We start from the raw sequence: 20000 nt of genomic DNA on the forward strand, positions 1-20000 counted from the left end.
ATATACATATATACATATATACATATATACATATATACATATATACATATATACATATATACATATATACATATATACATATATACATATATACATATATACATATATACATATATACATATATACATATATACATATATACATATATACATATATACATATATACATATATACATATATACATATATACATATATACATATATACATATATACATATATACATATATACATATATACATATATACATATATACATATATACATATATACATATATACATATATACATATATACATATATACATATATACATATATACATATACACATATATATGTGATGTGCTCTTGAATACTTTAGTCAATTTCCACATCATTATTTTTTACTTATTTCCCATCCCAATTCATTCAGTATAAAAGCCCACAAGAAACCAGTTACTGTTCACTCCCATATAAGCCTTGCCAACACCAAAAACACACTATTACAGGTGAAACAAGCACCTCAACATTTACCTCAACCTCCTCCTCAACAAACCCCGATAAAACACAGACCAGACTGAAACTCCACGCACCCATTACAGCTAATCACCAGGGCTGGGCCTCTGACACAAGGCACCCCTCACTCCGCACCCTGCCCTCCTTCGGACTTCATCACTTCATTTATTTGTCCCTCTTTCTCAACAGCCACCCTCTGAGCTGGTGACTTCATCAGGTAGCCTCCCCTTTCACTGTCCACCACGTAGATGACAACTGTTGCCGCAAGTGCAACTTCATGTGGAGATGAAGAGAATGTTTAAGTTGTATAGAAGATAAACAAACAATTCACATGGGAGCTTGCCTCATTACATGCAGTGTTGGTTATATTCACTGTTTATTGTAGTGTTGTTTTGCCTATTTTACTTACATATAGATGGCTTCACAAATGCTTATTTACCGAGAAATCAACTACTAGTGCTGCTTGATATCACCCATTTACCCAATCACTGAAGTTTTTATTTTTATTTTTTTATTATTATTATTATCAATAACATAATTACGAAAACATTATTAACAATAACACTACTAATAAAAATAGAAACTTCTCTTTTTGAAAATTCTGAACCCAAATGAGCACTGGTGTAATCAGTTATACCTAGTACTTGACTCCATGGTGAATAAGCACTCAAGCCATCCGAGTGTAAATAAGACCAATAAACTAAACTAATAATGATCAGGGCATCAGTGGGTTAACCCCTAAGTTATGAAAAAAATAAAGGGGGGGGGGGGAAAGATATTTTTTATGTTTCCCCTCAATCCTGGGGTATCTAAACATGTGATCAAAAGTCATTGTTTCATCCTATCCACTCCAGTCCCCACAATCCTGCCTGAACACTGTCCATGCCAGCTTCTCTATGAGGTATGAGAACTCTTAACACATGACCTTTAATTTGGCACAATTTCAGTATAACCAGGTCTATGACATAATGAAAATGTTCATATTCCACCAGCCTCAAAGAGGAGGGTGGAGGGGGCATAAATTGCAAGAACCTGTATTGCAGGCTATTACAGGAAAAAATTGCCAATTCAATATATTTTTTAAAAAGTGGCAAACACATACCATCATTGAACAACAAACTACTGAAGCTTGTAAATATTCAGTAAGTAAAGGACCCTCAACCTCCAATTATTCCAGTTTCCATTTATTAAAGTTAAATATCACATAGTAAATAAATCCTATTATTTTTTAAAAATGTGAGTTTCAATGCAAATCCTTTAATTCTGTGCAATCATCCTTTACTGCAATCACCTCTCAACCTACTTCTAATAGCTTTGTAAGGTTTCATATACTCTCAAATGGAAAATAATGGACTAAAGATCATGCAATAAAACTGTTGTAGAAAATCAGTAAAATAATTAATTTGGTTTTATTCAAGTACATCATCCTTTAGAGCAATGATTTCTAACCTTTAGTCATATAACCCTTAAAGCTCTGAATCACCAACCACATTCCCTTCATAGTTTTTACAAGTATTTCTGATTAAACTACAAAAAGTATATACTGTGCAAAATATAGCACTGAAGCTATTAAATTAACATTACTGATTCCTCAAACCTAATAATACTAATAAAATAATTCAAAGTAAGATAAATATAATAATTAAATAAAAATGAATAAGAAAATAAATAAACATTACTATTAACATGTACATTTTGATATCCCTTAAAATATCCCTGAGCCAAAAAATGATGTAAGGGCACTGATCATTTTGACTTGTATCAATAATCCAGCAACTAAGTGACCCAGGAGCTTTAATGATACCACTGAAGGATTACATCAACCTTACTGCTCAAACCTGACCCAAAATGACCTCTAAAAATGATCAGATTGATTCTACAAAGTGCTTATAACGAAAAAAATAGCAAATAGCAATCACTATGTTCAGACCTTTAAATATGTAAACATGAGCTCAGCAAAGGAAAACATGATTTTATCTCTAATAAGCCTAAGAAAAAGCCATCAAACGCTTACCACAAAGCCATATCATGTAGAACATCTCAAGGACAAGGTAGCCTTTCATGTCAACAATCAGTCCGGCTAACATGCTGATCAAGGCAAGGCCAAGGTTCTGTATACTCTGCATCCTGGAGATAAAGAACAAATAATATAAAGAAATCCTGCAAAATCCATATATATTAGCTTCACTTGTTCTCAATGAATAAACAAATAAAAATTATATAAAGTAATACAGTACAATACACTATAATCACAATATCTTTTCATTATAGGAACAAAAAAAAAAAAAAAAAAATCTTTGAAACATTCACATGCAGCTATACCAAAATGGTTCAGTATGTTCTTACATGCCATATGCACTCCCAAGTTGATGTTCTGGGATTATGAGAGACACCATCGGCCAAAGTGCACTAGCCAGGAGAGAGTAGGATAAGCCCAGCACACTCTGTGAAAAAGAGAGCAAAAAGCTTTAAAGATTACAATTCTTGAAAAAAAAAATTCTGGAATGATAAAATACGATTCTAGGCCATCTTTACCCTTACCATAGCAATAAAGGGATTAAGGAAGGTGAAAGTGAGGAGGGCGTGACAGCCGAGTGACACCAGCACCGCAATAAAAACCCAAAGGATGTTGCGCCCCAATCGGTCCACAACATATCCCAGGATAGGAGATGCGAAGGCCGAAATGACATAGACAATGCTGCTGACTCCGTTGGCACTTGTCTCATCGAAATCGAACTTGCGCATGAAGAAGACTCTGTGGGGCAGGATGGGGTTGCTTTAGGTCAGGGGGTCTGTGGATCTTTCCGTTGCTAAGGAAAGGGATTGATACACTTTTAAAACAAATTAAAATAACAATCATAATAATCATACCACCCTATAAAAGAATATAATTAAAATCACATAACAGAAGGCTAACTATAATTTCTGACATCAAACTAACAAAAAAGACACTTACTTGGCCAACCCAATGAAAGGGAAGATGGCTACATAGTATGAGACACAGATCACGCACAGGAGCCAGAAGGAGAGTGGGAAAGTGAAAATATCCCTGAGCTGCACCTTTTCTCCGGACTCGGCAGAATTGAGTCGCAGCACCTTGGAGCGTCTCTTGTCAAGCAGGCCTAGGACTCCCGCACAAATCAGAGAGTAGATACAAGTTGCACCAGCTATATGGGTGGAGGAAGAAAAGTATAATATTGGTAATGATCTTTGTGTTCTATAAGTAAAGAGGTTATTTTTCAATGTATGGATGGATTCAGTTTGAATTATACAGAGAATTGGAAAAATTTAAAGATCTAAATTTAATACAGATAACATACAATGTCAATTAGGAAAATAAGTAAAAAAAAGTTAATATTTTTTCTAATTATTAACATTCACAATCTTTTATCAACACTTACCTTGACCAAACCCTAAATTGTTATTTTCAGGTAAAAAAAAAAGAATAAAAGAAAAAAAAAGGACTTCTAAAGCACAAGAGGTACAAGATTAATCAATTATATTCCATATCCTTTTAAAATCCTCCATTTGGTAAAGAAATCAAATTCCTCTTTCATAAAAAAAATGTCTAAACCAATTAGACAATCACAATGATATCAATATCTTACTAACCAATTAAGAGTGAAATTCCAAGCGTCTTGTACCCATCGGAAAAGGTATCAACCCAGGCATAGATAGGGCCCATGCTAAGGAAGTTAACTGTAGAGCCAACACGAGCCATGCTCAGCTGCAGTCCAAACACAGTGTTTAGTTCTTTGCCTTTGAACCAGCTTACAGTGTAGGTGTTCTGGGCAACAGCAAGGGATTCACCACCGACTCTATAACAGACACACAATGTGACTTTTCAGACCAGGACAGATAAACAATGGTACTCTAGCATATCTAAAATTCATAAAATGAAATTGCTGAAGAATAACCCAGCCAAATAATATAAGAAAATACTAAACAAGGGAGTTCTTTGATGAGTAAGCCAGTCTCAAAAGCAATGAAAAGCCATGCAGCTTCTATACATGTTATGAAATTATAAACTGATAAATCATCTAATCAAAAGAAAAAGAGTAAGAAATCAAAATCTAGAGTTATATGCACTATGATAAGAGTCCTGCTGTGAGAATATCCTATCAAAATATTAAATTTCAGTAAATGGATAAATTAAATAATAATCTTTATGGAAGCTCTTCTAAGATGATATCCTTTAAGTTATACATGCAACTATATAGCACCTCAATAGCAACAGCAGCAAAACTTTACTTGTGTTGCATTCCCGAAACACAGGAGAGAAGAAGAGAAAAAAGATAGGAGGGAAAGAAGGAGGGAAGGAGGAATGGAGAGAGGGAAGGAGGGGAGGGGAGGGGAGGGGAGGGGAGGGGAGGGGAGGGAGAGGGGAGGGAGGGAGAGGGGAGAGGGGGAGAGAGGGAGAGAGAGAGAGAGAGGGAGATGGGAGGGAGGGAGGGAGGGAGGGAGGGAGGGAGGGAGGGGAGGGAGGGAGAGGGGAGAAGAGGGAGAGAGAGGGAGGGAGGAGGGAGGGAGGGAGGGAGGGAGGGAGGGAGGAGAGGGGGAGAGAGAGGGAGGAGGGAGAGGGAGAGAGAGAGAGAGAGAGAGAGAGAGAGAGAGAGAGAGAGAGAGAGAGAGAGAGAGAGAGAGGGAGGGAGGGAGGGAGGAGGGAGGGAGGGAGGGAGGAGAGAGAGAGAGAAGAGAGAAGAGAGAAGAGAGAAGAGAGAGAGAGAGAGAGAGAGAGAGATACCTTACACAACTTACCCAAAGACAAAACGTCCAGTTTGCATCAACCAGAACTGATTTGTAACTGCACCTGTTGCATAAATGAACTGACCCACTGTGACCAATGAAGAAAAAATGATGGTGCCCAAACGGATACCAAACACTCTGCAGATGAAATAAATAGCATCATTAACTTATATTATCTCCATGAATGTCATATCTTAAAAATAATAATATAATAAACAATTAAATAAAAAAATGGAATCTGATCTCAAACGACCAAAGATATTCCTGGCTTCCTTCTAGTAAAACATCTGTGACATCAGATTCTTAAAATTAAATACAATAAATACGTTACCCAATTTTAAAACCGATAACTTTTCTTCTAAATACATATACAAAGACGTATGCTTCAGAACTACATGCAACCACATACACACACAGTACACAATCATGCATGCAAAATCCCACACACAAACACTAACAGACAGACAAACACCCACATACATACAGACATACAGACTGACTCACTCATACTCACTCTCACTCTCTCACACATTCACTGTTTCTCACTCCCTCACTCACTCACTCTCATTCATTCACTCACTCACTCACTCACTCACTCTCATTCATTCACTCACTCACTCACTCACTCACTCTCATTCATTCACTCACTCATTCATTCACTCACTCACTCACTCTCATTCATTCATTCACTCACCCACTCTCATTCATTCATTCATTCACTCACTTTCACACTTTTACTCACTCACTCACTCACTCACTTTCACACTTTTACTCACTCACTCACTCACTCACTCTCACACATTCACCCACTCACTTACTCACTCTCACACATTCACTCACTCACTTACTCACTCTCACACATTCACTCACTCACGTACTCACTCTCACACATTCACTCACTCACTTACTCACTCTCACACATTCACTCACTCACTTACTCACTCTCACACATTCACTCACTCACTCACTCTCACACATTCACTCACTCACTCACTCTCACACATTCACTCACTCACTCACTCTCACACATTCATTCACTCACTCACTCTCACACATTCACTCACTCACTCACTCTCACACATACACTCACTCACTCACTCTCACACATTCACTCACTCACTCACTCACTCACTCTTACCTGTCTATCAAGAACCCCCCAATGAAGCAGAGGACCACATTGGGCCAGGAGTACAGGGAGTAGAGGCTGGCAAATTTGACTGTGTTGACTCCCATGTCATCCTTAATCTGGTCCTGCAGGGAGCCAGGTGTGTCATAGCAGAAATAGGAACCTGGGACAGACAATGAAAGGATGTAAAAACATGAGGGTAAATGCATCCTATCTCACTGCTTCCAGTGATAGAAATACCAATGAATGAATATAATTTCACAAAAGTTCTTTGGTACAGGTGCCCAACCAGATAAGGACATACATATACATGCAATTATGTGTATATTTTAATGTGTGACTGTCTTCATGTGTGCCTGTCTTTGTAGGTACATGAGCACATGTGTTCACAGATAGGCCTTTGTTTATTCATGGGCATATATGTTTTTTGGGTATATGTATTAGTATATGTGAAGAAAATACAAGAATACATGTAAATATATGTCCGCAAGCTCCAAGTAGATTTTTAAGGAAAAAGCATTACAAAGAACACTGTTATACTGCTATCTATGCTTTAGTTTTGTAAGCAGTTTACAAACTTAGCAATTTACAAAATATAAAGTTTTTAAAATATCCAATGAAATTTAATGTAGCTAAGTAAAGTAACCTTCACTAATTTACAGCAATTACATTATATTTATAATCTTTATTTCTACACTTGGTATCTGCATAATCTCTTATGGACTCTTAAACTTGATTATCATAGATTCAGATATTAATGGTCTAAGACATGAGCCCTTTAGTCCCCATTATAAATCTGGCACTGATCATGGGTGTGTGTTTATGCATGAGTGTATATATTTGGGTCTGCATGGGTTCATAAGATAAGTAAATGTCATTACTAGAAATAAAATCTGTTATCTAGTAACATTATCTAATCCATTCACCTCTCTACCAGTACTTAGGCTTAAGAGGGTGTGTACAGAAAGTCTTAAAAAGTATCTACATCTATTTTACACACAGATAATTCACTTCTTACTCTTAAGAAAATAATCCTTTATACTCAAATAAACTGCTAAGTTAATCATATTATTTGCCGATAATAACTATACTTTCTTAGGTTAAAAAGAAAAAAAAATATATAAACCAAAAGAATTTTAGACACAGAAAATGTATTCTTGTAAAAACTGACTTCTTCCATTATAACTACATTCTACTGAAGCAAGACACTACCGCCTTCACTTCATAAACAGTCAAAAACTTACCAAAGCCCAAAAAGCACATGAAGAACAGGGCACTGAACCTGTAAACTCCTTTCCTGGGATTGCAACATGCTGAGGCTCCACATCCAGTCAGCTCGAGATCGTCACACTGAAAGTGTTCTTGGGTGAGTAGGTTCTCTTGGTTAAATGCAGATTTTCTATATACTTTCTTCATTGTAAATGTGTGTGTTTTCAATAGCTTTCAAATACATGGCTATAAATAAAATTTTCAGGATATGTTTTGCATTTTTTTTTTCTCCCTTTTAAAACTTCAATTATTGATTTATTTATTTTTTATCTCTTTATTACAGCAAAACTCCATTCCTAAATTAATTCCATGAATGTAAAATAGATTCTATACTTCTCAAATGCTGAAATTTCTTTGATACTGTTACACTCTTAATAATAAGAAATAGGAATGCTATATCAAGGTCTGCATCAACTTTTATTTTCGTAAACTTATAATATATAACATCCAAGACTATAACAGGCAAGATGCATATTTTCTTAAGTATTTTAATATAATTAGATAAATCTAATGGCCTTTTCATTGTTAACTATCACTTTCTACATAAGCACCCATTCACTCTATCTAACTAGCATGAGAGTGTAACCTGATAAGTGCTTGACTTTTGCCTACATGGTTTCAGTTACACACAGCCATATAGTACAACATAAGGGGAGAAAAAGGGAAGGGGAGAACAGGAAAGAGGAGGAGCAAGGGAGAGAGGGGAAGGGGATAGGGGAAGAAAGAGAGGGAGGAGAGAAATGGAGAGAGGGGGATGGAAGAAATGGTCTGAACTAAAAAAAAAACAAACTTTTCCTCTATGGTATTTCCTTTGCAAGTTGATAAGGAAGGTCTAGTAACTACACTCACTGATTCATGAAATAATCTGTGCAGGCAAAGAATATTGTCAGAAATGAAGAAAAAAGTAGCAATAAATGCCATGCGTAGACAGACTATCCATGATGATTTGCTGGTGGTTCAGGGATAGTGCCCCCAATAGGAAAATACAGTGATAGGATAGAGGTTAGTTCATATAGCAAAGTATGTGGATTCCTAGGAGTGGCTGGAGTAATAGGGACTTAGTCTCAAGAGATGTGTGGCCACTTCTTAAACAGTTACTAATAATTTCACTTACATGTTTGGAAAAGAACAAGAGGTTTACACATACAGTTACTAATAATTTCACTTACATGTTTGGAAAAGAACAAGAGGTTCACACATATAACGTTGTGAATAATTTTAACAAAAAATAATTGCATGTTTGGATGGATATGTGAAACTAAAAAAATACCCTTTTGCCTTTATTAGATTACAGAATAAAGTTATGTATAAGTATGTGTCAATTTCTACTGCTACTATCATGATCTCTAGCTCTATCTAACAGGACAGAGCTTAGAATGGCTCATTGATAACCATTAAATCTTTAGGATGCTTTAGTCATAATACTGATCATCCAGTATATACACAACTGTATATACTGGGTAATCTATTACTGGGTAATACTATAAATCTATTAATGTAAATCCCGTGGCTCCTCTCTTACTCGAACAAAAACACCAAAACGAACAGCACCATAAGTATAGAGTAAGCAATGCTAGTACGGAAATCCTCCCCTTCCCCTGTACTAACCTCGCCTCCTACTCCTCCAACATGCTCCTCAATCACATCATTATCCTCGTGAATATCCGGCGGAGGAGGCAGACTCTCCCCGTGCAGAGAATCTTCATCATGAGAAGACGTAATTTCTACCATTTCGCAGCGAGCTGTGGAGGAACTGAAGCCCCCACTGCTGATAAAACGTCACGTGAGGCGAGGCGGCGTTTTCACACGACTGCGCCTGGAGAGTGGGAGTGGGGGCAGATGAGGGAAATCAGCTGTTCGGGATCAACAAACCATGGCGAGGCTAATGCGCGTTTTCTGGGACTCTACTTTATCGCACACACTACCCCTACTGCTGTAATAAACTATTTATTTCGTGTATAATTATACTCAAGCTACCACGTTTTATAAAAGAGGGAATAAGAAAGTTTAGCGATGATATACATGAATACATAGAACATAATTTTATCGCTTACATTTGTCTTAGCAAACAATGGGTGTACGCACAACAGTAGTTCCCGTAGTATATAGGCAACATTTTTTTACTAGTTATCCTTACTACAAAATCATTACTCATTGAGAACTTCACAATGTAACTCCGAAATCTGCCGCCATTCATAGATCGCGACGAAAGGCGACACAAGTTAAAAGAATAAAACATTTCTCCCTGTTTTTCTCTTTTACTTTGCCTCCCACTGCATTCTCGTCCTCGTCGCTCTGTTTGCTTTCCAAGGTAAATCAAATATTAAGGGCAAGTGAGATAAGCTGTTAAAAAAGCTATAAGTCTTATCTGTTATCATCCTGGCACCAGATAAAGTGTTGATTATACGACAACAATTCTCTGTATAGAAAAATAATAACAGCGTGAAGTGATAATGAAAATGAGGTTTATGAACGACAATAATGATACTATACAGTGCTAACACTTGGTAATAATTGTAAAAGTAATCATAAGTATGTAATAATGATGATAATTATGATACTGAACTTAATAGTAGTAGTTCTTAATATATGATAATGATTTACACCATTGATGATGATAAATAATAACGTACAATAATAATGGTACTAATGATAATGACAGCGCTATCATCATATGATGACAATGATAATAATTACGGTGTTAATGATGACCCTGGTGTGACGACCATGATTACGATGCATCTGAAATGATGATGGTGATAAGAACATCAGCACTTGCAAGCAAAATAGCAGTTTTAAGCGAATGAAAATTATGATGGTAAGAGTAACAAAAATAATAATGTTGATAATGAAGGTGATGATGATGGCAATGATGACGATGATAATAATGATGATAATAATGATGATGATAACGATAATGATAATGATAAGGATAAGGATAATGATGATGGTGGTGATGATGATGATGATGATAATGACAATGATAATGATAATGATAATGCTTATGATAGATAATGATAACGATAACGATAACGATAGCGATAATGTTAATGATGATATTGATGATAAATATGATGATAACAATAACAGCAACAACAACAATAATAATAATCGTAATAGTAGTAATAATGATAATAAAAATAATAATAATGATAATAACAGTAGTAGTACTAGTAGTGATAATAATAATAATAATAATAATAATAATAATAATACCGGTAATAATAATAACATTATTATTATTATTATTATCATTATTGTTGTTGTTATCACTATTGTTATTATTATCATTCACTATTGTTATTATCATTATGTCGTTAATGCTTATGCATTTTATTACTGTAATAATGATGATAACGATAATAACAATTTGTCATAATGATGGCAATGAGGATGGTAACACATATATTCCCACGCACATCAAAAGCAAATACAGTTATTAAAAAAAGGGATCTCAGACACTTTCAAGTTTCTCAAATACATCCTATCTCTTCAAAGAAGCAACATTATTAATGGATATAAACCAGCATTTCCCTTTTTTGATTGTCGTTTTAGTATCTTTAATCCGTTATCGATTTCAATACACTGATTACATATGGAAAAAATAATCATGTGGTATTTTTCATATTGTGACGCTGACCTTCGACTGACTAGATAACAGAAAAGTTATTTAAAAAAAACGTGTGCACGGTGAATACGCGGTTTACCTAATTTAAATACGGACAAAAGAGTTGTGCTCAGGGGGTATATATAGATTACGAAATATCTTTTCTAAACTACTGTATATTTCCGGTAGTCCCTTTTGGTTAGGCTATTCGATTCATCAATAATTGTGCGGAAAACAGAATTTATTTACATTCTTGTCGTCACGTTTTCTTCTTCACTTATTACCTTAGTTCTTTTCCTGAAAATTACAAATTCTGTTTCTGTCATCCTTTCAGAATCAGATACTGCTAGTAATAAATAGTGCCATTATATAGGACAAGGACACTATAAGGAAAGATTCTAAGTTATCGACATGCGAGAGATAATTATCCATAGATATTGTAGGTGAGATAAAATTCAGTCTGATTCAGTCATCATTTGCATTATGCTCCATGACCCCCTGAAAACACCCCGTGGCCCCTAGGATGGGAAGCGCTGATCTAGTTGTTACTTATTGAACCATCCCCGGGTTGGTTAACTGCTTGTAAAGTTTATCAATCTCGTCTAAGTAAATATTGCCGAGGTTGTCCATTGGTTAAACTCCGACCCTTGTGGTCCTAAGATCGAATCCCTGTCACAGCAGCTGCAGGAAGAAACTGGCATCATCCGGCTAGAATGTTATTTTTTCTACGAACATGCCGCGATGATAATGCTGATGATGATAATCCTCCACTAAGAAATATTACATAAGAACAAGACAATATATGAATACGCCAAAAGCCCTTTCGCTGTTTTGCGTCGCCAGAGCCACGAAGAAGGTGTCAATGCTTTCTATTCGCTCGTGCTTGTAAAATCACCAGACTAAATAATTTTCTTTCATTTGGTTTCCACAAGTCGTAAGGATTTCTTGGGCAAGTTTTGGAAAATAGGTTGTCTGCATTCTGTAAACAACTCCCAAGTGATCTACATTCCTTTTGCCTGCGCCGCTAATGCTCGTTCGGCTCTACATATCCGTTTTAACCTCAAATATATATACCTTGAAGGCCTCTTCCTCCTATTGTTTCTTTCCTTCTTTCTCTGAGATATTTGGTTTTATTTTATTTTATTTAAAGGTTTTCGTGTCTTTCTTGCTTAGATTTTCTTTTAAACATTTTTTTCTGTATTGTACATGATTGACCAGAGTAGCTTATTTCCTTTTCGAACTTTTCCATTCTTCGGTGTACAACGATTTTTTTTTTCTCTAAACATTCAGAATGTATTGTATTTTTACTCTTTTTGACTTAATAATATGATACGACGACGAAAACACAACTTTTTACTTCTTTGCTAATTACACCAATATAGCTTAATAGCTTAGAATAGAAAAAAAAAAAAATCTTAATTTTAGCAAACAAATGTGTGTTCACACAACAGTAGTTCACATAGTATATTAGAAACAACTACATAATCATTATTTTCGGGTACTTCATAATGTAGCTTCGAAATCTGCCGCCATTCATAGATAACGACGAAAAACGGCATGAGTTAAAACAATAAAACATTTTCTCCCAGTTATTCTTTTTCTCTTTTACTTTGCTTCCCACTGCATTCTCGTCCTCGTCGCTGTTTGTTCTCCAAGGTAAATCAGATATTAAGAGCAAGTGAGATAAGCTGTTACGAGAGTTATAAGTCTTATCTGTTATCATCCTGGCACCAAATAGTGTTGATTATACAATAATTATCTGTATATAAAAATAAATTCAGCGTGAAATGATAACGAAAATGAGGTTTACGAACGACAATGATAATCACTATACACTATCACTATACAGTGCTAACACTAAAAATGTTTGTTATATTTTTAGCATATTGTGCTTTGAATTATAAGTCTTCCTATCTATTGGCTTTATATGCAGAGCCAAATGCAATTATTTCAAGTAGTATGGGCGGAGCATCGACGCTGTCGGCCGTACGAAAATCTATTGAGTCAAAGTGTCGTACCACTTGGACAAAACCAGCCGTCTCACACACAGAGTGTCCTGGTGCCTCATTGGTTTGTTTACATATACAGTTACTAAAAAAAAAAAAAAAAAAAAAAAAAAAAAAAAAAAAAAGGTCTTTACTCTTTCTGACTTAACAATATGATACGACAACGAAAAAGTGATTTGAGCTTGAACTGATATTGGCATCTCCGACAGGGCATTATTCGGGGGAGGGGGGCAGTTATTCCCCCCCCCCCAGGACCACATTTTTCTATTACTTCTTTACTAATTACAGATATACATCCGGTTACAGCTTAACATGCCCCTTTAAAATTATTTTTTTTTATCTTAATGTTAGTTCAATTTGCTCGGCTACATTTAAAAATAACCAGGGGTTTTGAAATGGATAGCGCTATTGATATTGATTAATTAATGCTGGCAAATCTACGTGGCATCGATGCCACTACCGCCGCCGTTAACTGGCGCATTTACTCTTATGCCGTAATTGATTGGGCAACGACGATATAACAATTACGGGTATGATCTTGGGCGAAGTCTCTGCTCATGGCTGCCCAAACATTCTCAATGAGACTGAGATATGGCGATTTGGATGGATGTGGCAAGCATAATCTTGGGTGTTGCCGAAATCACGCCTTCACGACACTGCTCGTGTGGATGGGGCTGTTATCCTGGATGAAGTAAAATGGCTGCGATTCGGGGAAAACCATGACTCTCACCGACGGTAGAAACCTCTCGTCCAGACATACCCCTTAAATCTGCCGATCCCGACATCCGTCAACTCCCCGACACTGCTGTTGTGCATCCACCCAAACTGTCCAGTGATTTCTGACAGTCTGCATGCTGTTGCCAGCAGAACAAAAGGGGTTCACATCCCTTGTAGTATTTATGGATTGTTATAAATAATAATAATAATAATAATAATAATAAAATGAAAGTAAATAACCAAGAAGAAAATGACTCACGGTAAGAGGCCGTGTCATCTAATTACCATCTCAAATCCAGTTATATATAAAGGGTATTGCCACTGAGTATCATGGTTTTCATTAGCTCATCATATTCATGCAGTAAAATGCAAGCTTCCTATTTGTCTTTCACGTAGCACTTTGATTTATAGTATTGAATGGCATTAACTTGATCATCTTCTACCGTCGTGCATCGAGGCCGCCCAATTCTGGCCTTGACTCAAGTGGATTCAGTTGCTTGGTGTCGCTGGACCCACAGAGACATGGTTGGCTTCGAAATACCTGTCTTAATATTTCAGCTCTTGATAGTCCTTCAGAGTAAAGCGTAATTATGGCGATAAAAATAGTCTATGAGGTTTACAGTGTTAATAATGGCATGTTACGAGGCCGTAGTCATATCAGTTCCGAAACACTATTCGAACACTTTATGAAGCTTTATATGTTGAAAACACTCAGGTACCAACATTTTCGAATCAAATAGCGATCGTTTCGGTAACAGCGACAATGATAATAGCAGTAGTTGACAGTAATAGTAATGATAATGATGATAGTGATAATCATTATTAATAATAATAATAGTCACAGTAGTATTAATATTAATAATAATGATAGTGATAATGATATTATCATTATCATTATTTTCATCAATATTAATATTATCATTGCTACTGTTAATATCATTATCATTATTGTTATTGATATAATCATTATCATTATTACTATTATAATTGTTATTATCATCATTATTACCATATAATATTTTCATCTGTATAGAAAAGAAATTAAATTGTTATATTTTAGTAATTATTCGAAAGACCATTTGCTACCTATCAATTGTAAACAATTGCGAATGTGTTGCTCTGCATGTGACTGTGAACTTCGATAGTGTTTATTCATCTCTCTGCCTTTTGATAAATGTCAAAACAGATGTAGTATATTTATCATTCTCGTAAATTATTGTTTCTGATTAAAAGATAGCCGCAAATAGTTTCTTGCGAATTTAATAACAGATATAGGTCACGTGAAGAAATTCAAACGATTATTTATCATCCATTTATCAAAGTTGCCTATGATGCCAAATTGTATTACGTTTTATTTTCTCTTTTGAGGCTAAAAATAAACGTTATACCTTTCTGTATAATCTTATACCATTTTCACATGGATTCATTATAAAAGTATATTTTAGATATTCCTTTAATGGCCACATGAAGAGTTGCAAAATAAAATATAAGAAGTATTTGGCATTTTACCTAATCGGCCATGGGTCGCGCATTCATATTAACGAGCTGAATGGAGAGGCTGGCACATGTCCACACACACACACACACACACACACACACAAACACACACACACACACACACACACACTCGAAATGAAAAAAAGAGAATGTACTCGATTGTCCTTACACACACGTCTCTACACACAGACATACACAGCTCATACACACACATTCATATATGTATATATATACACATATATGTGTATATGTGTGTGTTTGTGTATTTCTATAATATATTTATATACATGTATATATATATACACACACGTGTGTGTGTGTGTGAGCGTGTGTGTGTGTGTGTGGGCATGTGTGTGTGTGTGTGTGTGTGTACGTGTGCGTGTGCGTGTGCGTGTGTGTGTGTGTGTGTGTGTGTGTGTGTGTGTGTGTTTATATATATTCATATATATAACCATATATGAATATATGTGTATATATACACATATATCTGTGTGTGTGTGTGTGTGTGTGTGTGTGTGTGTGTGTGTGTGTGTGTGCGCGCAACCATAATTAGGTTGAGGGTGTTCGTTCTAAAACTCCTTAACTAAAACAAATGAAATCTTGTTTATGGAACGGAAATTTGAAAATACAAAGGAAGAACAGTCACGAAGCGAAATCCCAACAGCGTAGTATTTTGCTTTCCGACTTTTTTTTTATCAAAATATTCATATTCTTCCGGCCAGACTGACATTAACCTTCACGTACTGGAGTGAGGGTGTATATTGAGCATGCTCGTAATGAGGACAAAATAATCCATAATTTCACATAAATAGTTTATTTGATTTTATATACATTTGTTTATAGACATGAGACGTTAGTATAGACGGTTGCTCTGCATATAGTTCTCCACATTAGACATTTCTGATAAAAAAGTATCACACTGTATACATTATCAATAAGAGGCTAGAGAAACCGACACAAAATCTAAATAAATAAACTAGAAATATTTTTTCCCAAGATTGATTTGGATTTTCTTAAAACGAATATCCTCAAAGCCTTATTTTCTTCTCTTTACTAAAAAATGACAGAAATTTCTCTTCGTTCGCCACAAGTTGGATACGTTCTAGACAGTTCACGGAGGAAAACAAAATAAAACAAAAAAACAATGGAAATGTATTTCGATATTGCTTTGTGTTAAAACATCAACCTTCAAACTCAAATATAAATTACTGAGTCACTCTTTATGTAAACATCTATCATTATTTACAAAGATGAAATGAGCGAAGACAGAAGCGACAATGAGTCACTGATGATAATGGAGTGAAGCGTTTGGTAAGCGTGTGACAAATAAGCATAAAATAATAATAATGATAATAATAATAATAATAATAATAATGATAATAATGATAATAATAATGATAATAATAATGATAATAATAATAGTAATAATGATAATAATAATAACAGAACAGGAATCTCGATTAATCACACTATTGGTTAATGCAAGAACAACATATATTTGTAATAGCTAAATACAAGAAAGTAAGAACACCATTTAAACTACTATAAAAACAGAATTAAATCGTCTATGACTTGAAGAATAAATGGTAAATGCAGCACGTGTGTTAAAAAGCTAGTGGTTTAGTGAAGAACAAAAGAAATATTGATGAAATATTATACATCTACAACCAACATACAAGCATGAAGTGCACTATACATACAACTAAATGGCATTCAAATCAACGATTTTCACTTATATAATAACCTGTAAAATCATTCATAGCAGGCAGTGCAAGTAGAATTTCAACCATTCCAACCATAGTATGAAGTTTAAAAGGACTGTTTAAAATTTAACCTTGACAATTTTTTTTCTTTCTTTTTAGTATTTTACAATCTGAGATTTTCTACTTATTCTTACATTAATAAGCATAAGAATGGAAATCATTCATCTCAAAATTTCTTGCAGTCATATTTATAAACCGATTTTTAATTTCCTTTCTTACACACTTACATTTGTCATTGTTGTGTGTCGATTAATCATCTGCCATTTGTGATTTCTATCTCTTCCACGACGACCTTCTTTTCGTTCCTTCTCGCTTTCGCTAACTCTAACCTCATTTTCCATCTCCTGGTTCTCCTCTTCCTTTCCTCATCTCCCTCCTCTCTTCCCTTCCTTCCTTTCCTCCCATTACCTCTCTCTCGCTTCACCTCCTAAATTCTTCTCCCATCCTCCACCTCTCCCGCCCCGTCTCCCTTCCCCTCACTTATACAGCGAGTGCTTGGTCATCTTCTTCTCCTCCTTCGGCTTCTCGGAGGTGAGTTGTGCCAAGACGTCCTTCGTGTCTCTGTGTCCGGGCACGTCGATCTTCTTCTTCTGCTCCTTCATGAAGCTCGGCTCATCTCCCAGCTTGGGGCAGTCACCGCCCATGTTAGGGTCCTGCGCCACCTGGAGGATTCAGAAAAGGGAAAGTGTTCGTGGGAGATATTTTTGTGTTTTTGCAAGGAGCTATCTGTATACACGGGGAGGAGACCATGTAGTGATTTAATAATGCTGATACTAATTATAACAATAATAATGATGATAATAATAAATACTGTTACTACTACCATTAATAATAATGATGATGATAATAAATGCTGTTACTACTACCATTAATAATAATGATGATGATAATAAATGCTGTTACTACTACCATTAATAATAATGATGATGACAACAGCAATAAGAATCATAATAAATAACAACAATAATGATAACAGCAATGATAAGAAGCTATTAAAAAACTATTACAATAACGACTATAATAAACGATAATCTAAGAAATTTCACTACCGATGCTACTGCTACTACTACTACTACTAGTATTGTTACTACTACTACTAATAATAATGCTACTACAACTGCTACTACTACTACTACTACTACTATTGATATTACAACTTCGACTACTATTGTTACCACTGAATAAAAAAGTAAAGGTGTACAAAAATGATCATGGTATATATCAGGGCTACTCAACTATTATAAGCAAAGGTCCAGTTAGACAAGCTCCAATGTACGCATAGGTCCGGAAATTCTTATTATATGAAATATAAAAAAGAAAACAATCTCATAATTTTCCCTGAAAAAAAGACCCTGGCTGTTGTGGCGCCTTCCTTCAAATCACTCACTCACTCATTCATAACTTTCCTTGAAAAAAAGACATTGGCTGTTGCGGCGCCTTCTTTCAAATCACTCACTCGCTCACTCATTCATAATTTTCCTCGAAAAAAAAGACATTGCAAAAGCAATAACAGAAAATGTAATATCATAGGAAAACTATTCTAAATATATATAGTCATAGTCGACCAAAAAAAACAAACTTGCAAGATACTTTCACCAGGACCTTCATGCTATTTAACTAGAATTTTCTCTTCCTGGGGTCTGAGGTCCAACTGCAAAACTCAGAAGGTCCGGATCCGGACCGCGGTCCGCCAGTTGAGTACCCCTGGTATATATGATAGCAAACTATTTGTGACTTAAATTACTTTTATGAGCTGACACAGGGAAAGGAATGGCGCTGAAAATTAAGAAAATATATATTCCATAATCAAATATACATAAATGACAATAATAAGATTATTAACAGTAATGTAAAAAAAAAATGCATAATAATTACTGGCGGGGAGACAGAGGATGGTTAGAGTGAAGAATATTACAGTTTGTAAGAAACGAGTGAGAAACGATGGATCCGAAGAGAGAGAGAGAGAGAGAGAGAGAGAGAGAGAGAGAGAGAGAGAGAGAGAGAGAGAGAGAGAGAGAGAGAGAGAGAGAGAGAGAGGGGGGGGGGGGGGGGGGGGGAGAGAGCGAGAGAGAGAGACAGAGAGAGACAGAGACAGACAGAGATAGACAGAGACAGACACACACACACACACACACACAGAGAGAGAGAGAGAGAGAGAGAGAGAGAGAGAGAGAGAGAGAGAGAGAGAGAGAGAGAGAGAGAGAGAGAGAGAGAGAGAGAACAGGCTGACACAGAGATCTATAGATTTCACTAAAGAAATAAAAAGAACAAGTAATACTTGAAAAAAGGAAAACAAGAGTCCAGAACAATAATAAACGTATACTTCTTTCGAGGCCCATGAACATAACCTTTATGAAAACCTAAAACTCCTTTGTCTAAATTTCTTCTACTGTTTATTATTTGTCCCATCCATTCTTATAATATCCCAGTTTCTTAAAACATGACACAAACACGCACGCAAAAAAAAAAAATCATAAAAAAAAAAATCATAAAAGGACCATGCGGCACAACAAATCACGCCCCCCCCCCCCCAACCCCTTCCCCACACACCTCCACCCCAGGCTCTCGCCCAAAATCTCTCACCAATTTGGCCAGGGCGTAAATACACCTCGTCACTCGAGGAACATTGCGCAAGTGAAGCAGGTCCTCGGGATGGAACAGCTTCTCCTTGGCCACGCCGTAAGCCTCGGCTTTCTCGAGGAAGTTTTTGATGTTCTGCTGTTTGCTCCGAGCGCCCTCCCACGTGATGCTGTCCTCGGGAATGCTGCCCGGCTTTA

The 20000-nt window shown here is 35.8% G+C and overlaps 2 protein-coding genes across 4 annotated transcripts in view; both read right to left on the reverse strand.

Annotated features, from left to right (window-relative positions):
• Positions 1-9480, reverse strand: part of LOC125043159 (major facilitator superfamily domain-containing protein 1-like) — a 16589-nt gene extending 7109 nt beyond the window's left edge. Inside the window, exons 1-10 of one of the 2 annotated variants that reach the window (XM_047639146.1) lie at positions 9242-9480; positions 7609-7714; positions 6377-6527; positions 5251-5376; positions 4105-4310; positions 3449-3659; positions 3034-3247; positions 2839-2936; positions 2507-2619; positions 570-765 (exon numbers count right to left, since the gene is read on the reverse strand). In XM_047639146.1, the coding sequence (XP_047495102.1) occupies positions 617-765; positions 2507-2619; positions 2839-2936; positions 3034-3247; positions 3449-3659; positions 4105-4310; positions 5251-5376; positions 6377-6527; positions 7609-7714; positions 9242-9364 (1497 nt within the window). In that variant the 5' untranslated portion in view covers positions 9365-9480 and the 3' untranslated portion in view covers positions 570-616. The remainder of the gene's footprint in view (positions 1-569; positions 766-2506; positions 2620-2838; positions 2937-3033; positions 3248-3448; positions 3660-4104; positions 4311-5250; positions 5377-6376; positions 6528-7608; positions 7715-9241) is intronic. The other variant, XM_047639147.1, reaches the window with a different exon arrangement.
• Positions 9481-16258: 6778 nt separating this feature from the next.
• Positions 16259-20000, reverse strand: part of LOC125043392 (myophilin-like) — a 13005-nt gene continuing 9263 nt past the window's right edge. For both annotated transcript variants that reach the window (XM_047639494.1, XM_047639495.1), the window contains exons 4-5: positions 19807-20000; positions 16259-17885 (exon numbers count right to left, since the gene is read on the reverse strand). The exon at positions 19807-20000 is cut by the window's right edge and continues 14 nt beyond it. In XM_047639494.1, coding sequence (XP_047495450.1) covers positions 17700-17885; positions 19807-20000 — 380 coding nt within the window. In that variant the 3' untranslated portion in view covers positions 16259-17699. The remainder of the gene's footprint in view (positions 17886-19806) is intronic.

Source organism: Penaeus chinensis, chromosome 33 (genome assembly GCF_019202785.1).
Source record: "Penaeus chinensis breed Huanghai No. 1 chromosome 33, ASM1920278v2, whole genome shotgun sequence".
Classification (NCBI taxonomy): Eukaryota; Metazoa; Arthropoda; class Malacostraca; order Decapoda; family Penaeidae; genus Penaeus; species Penaeus chinensis.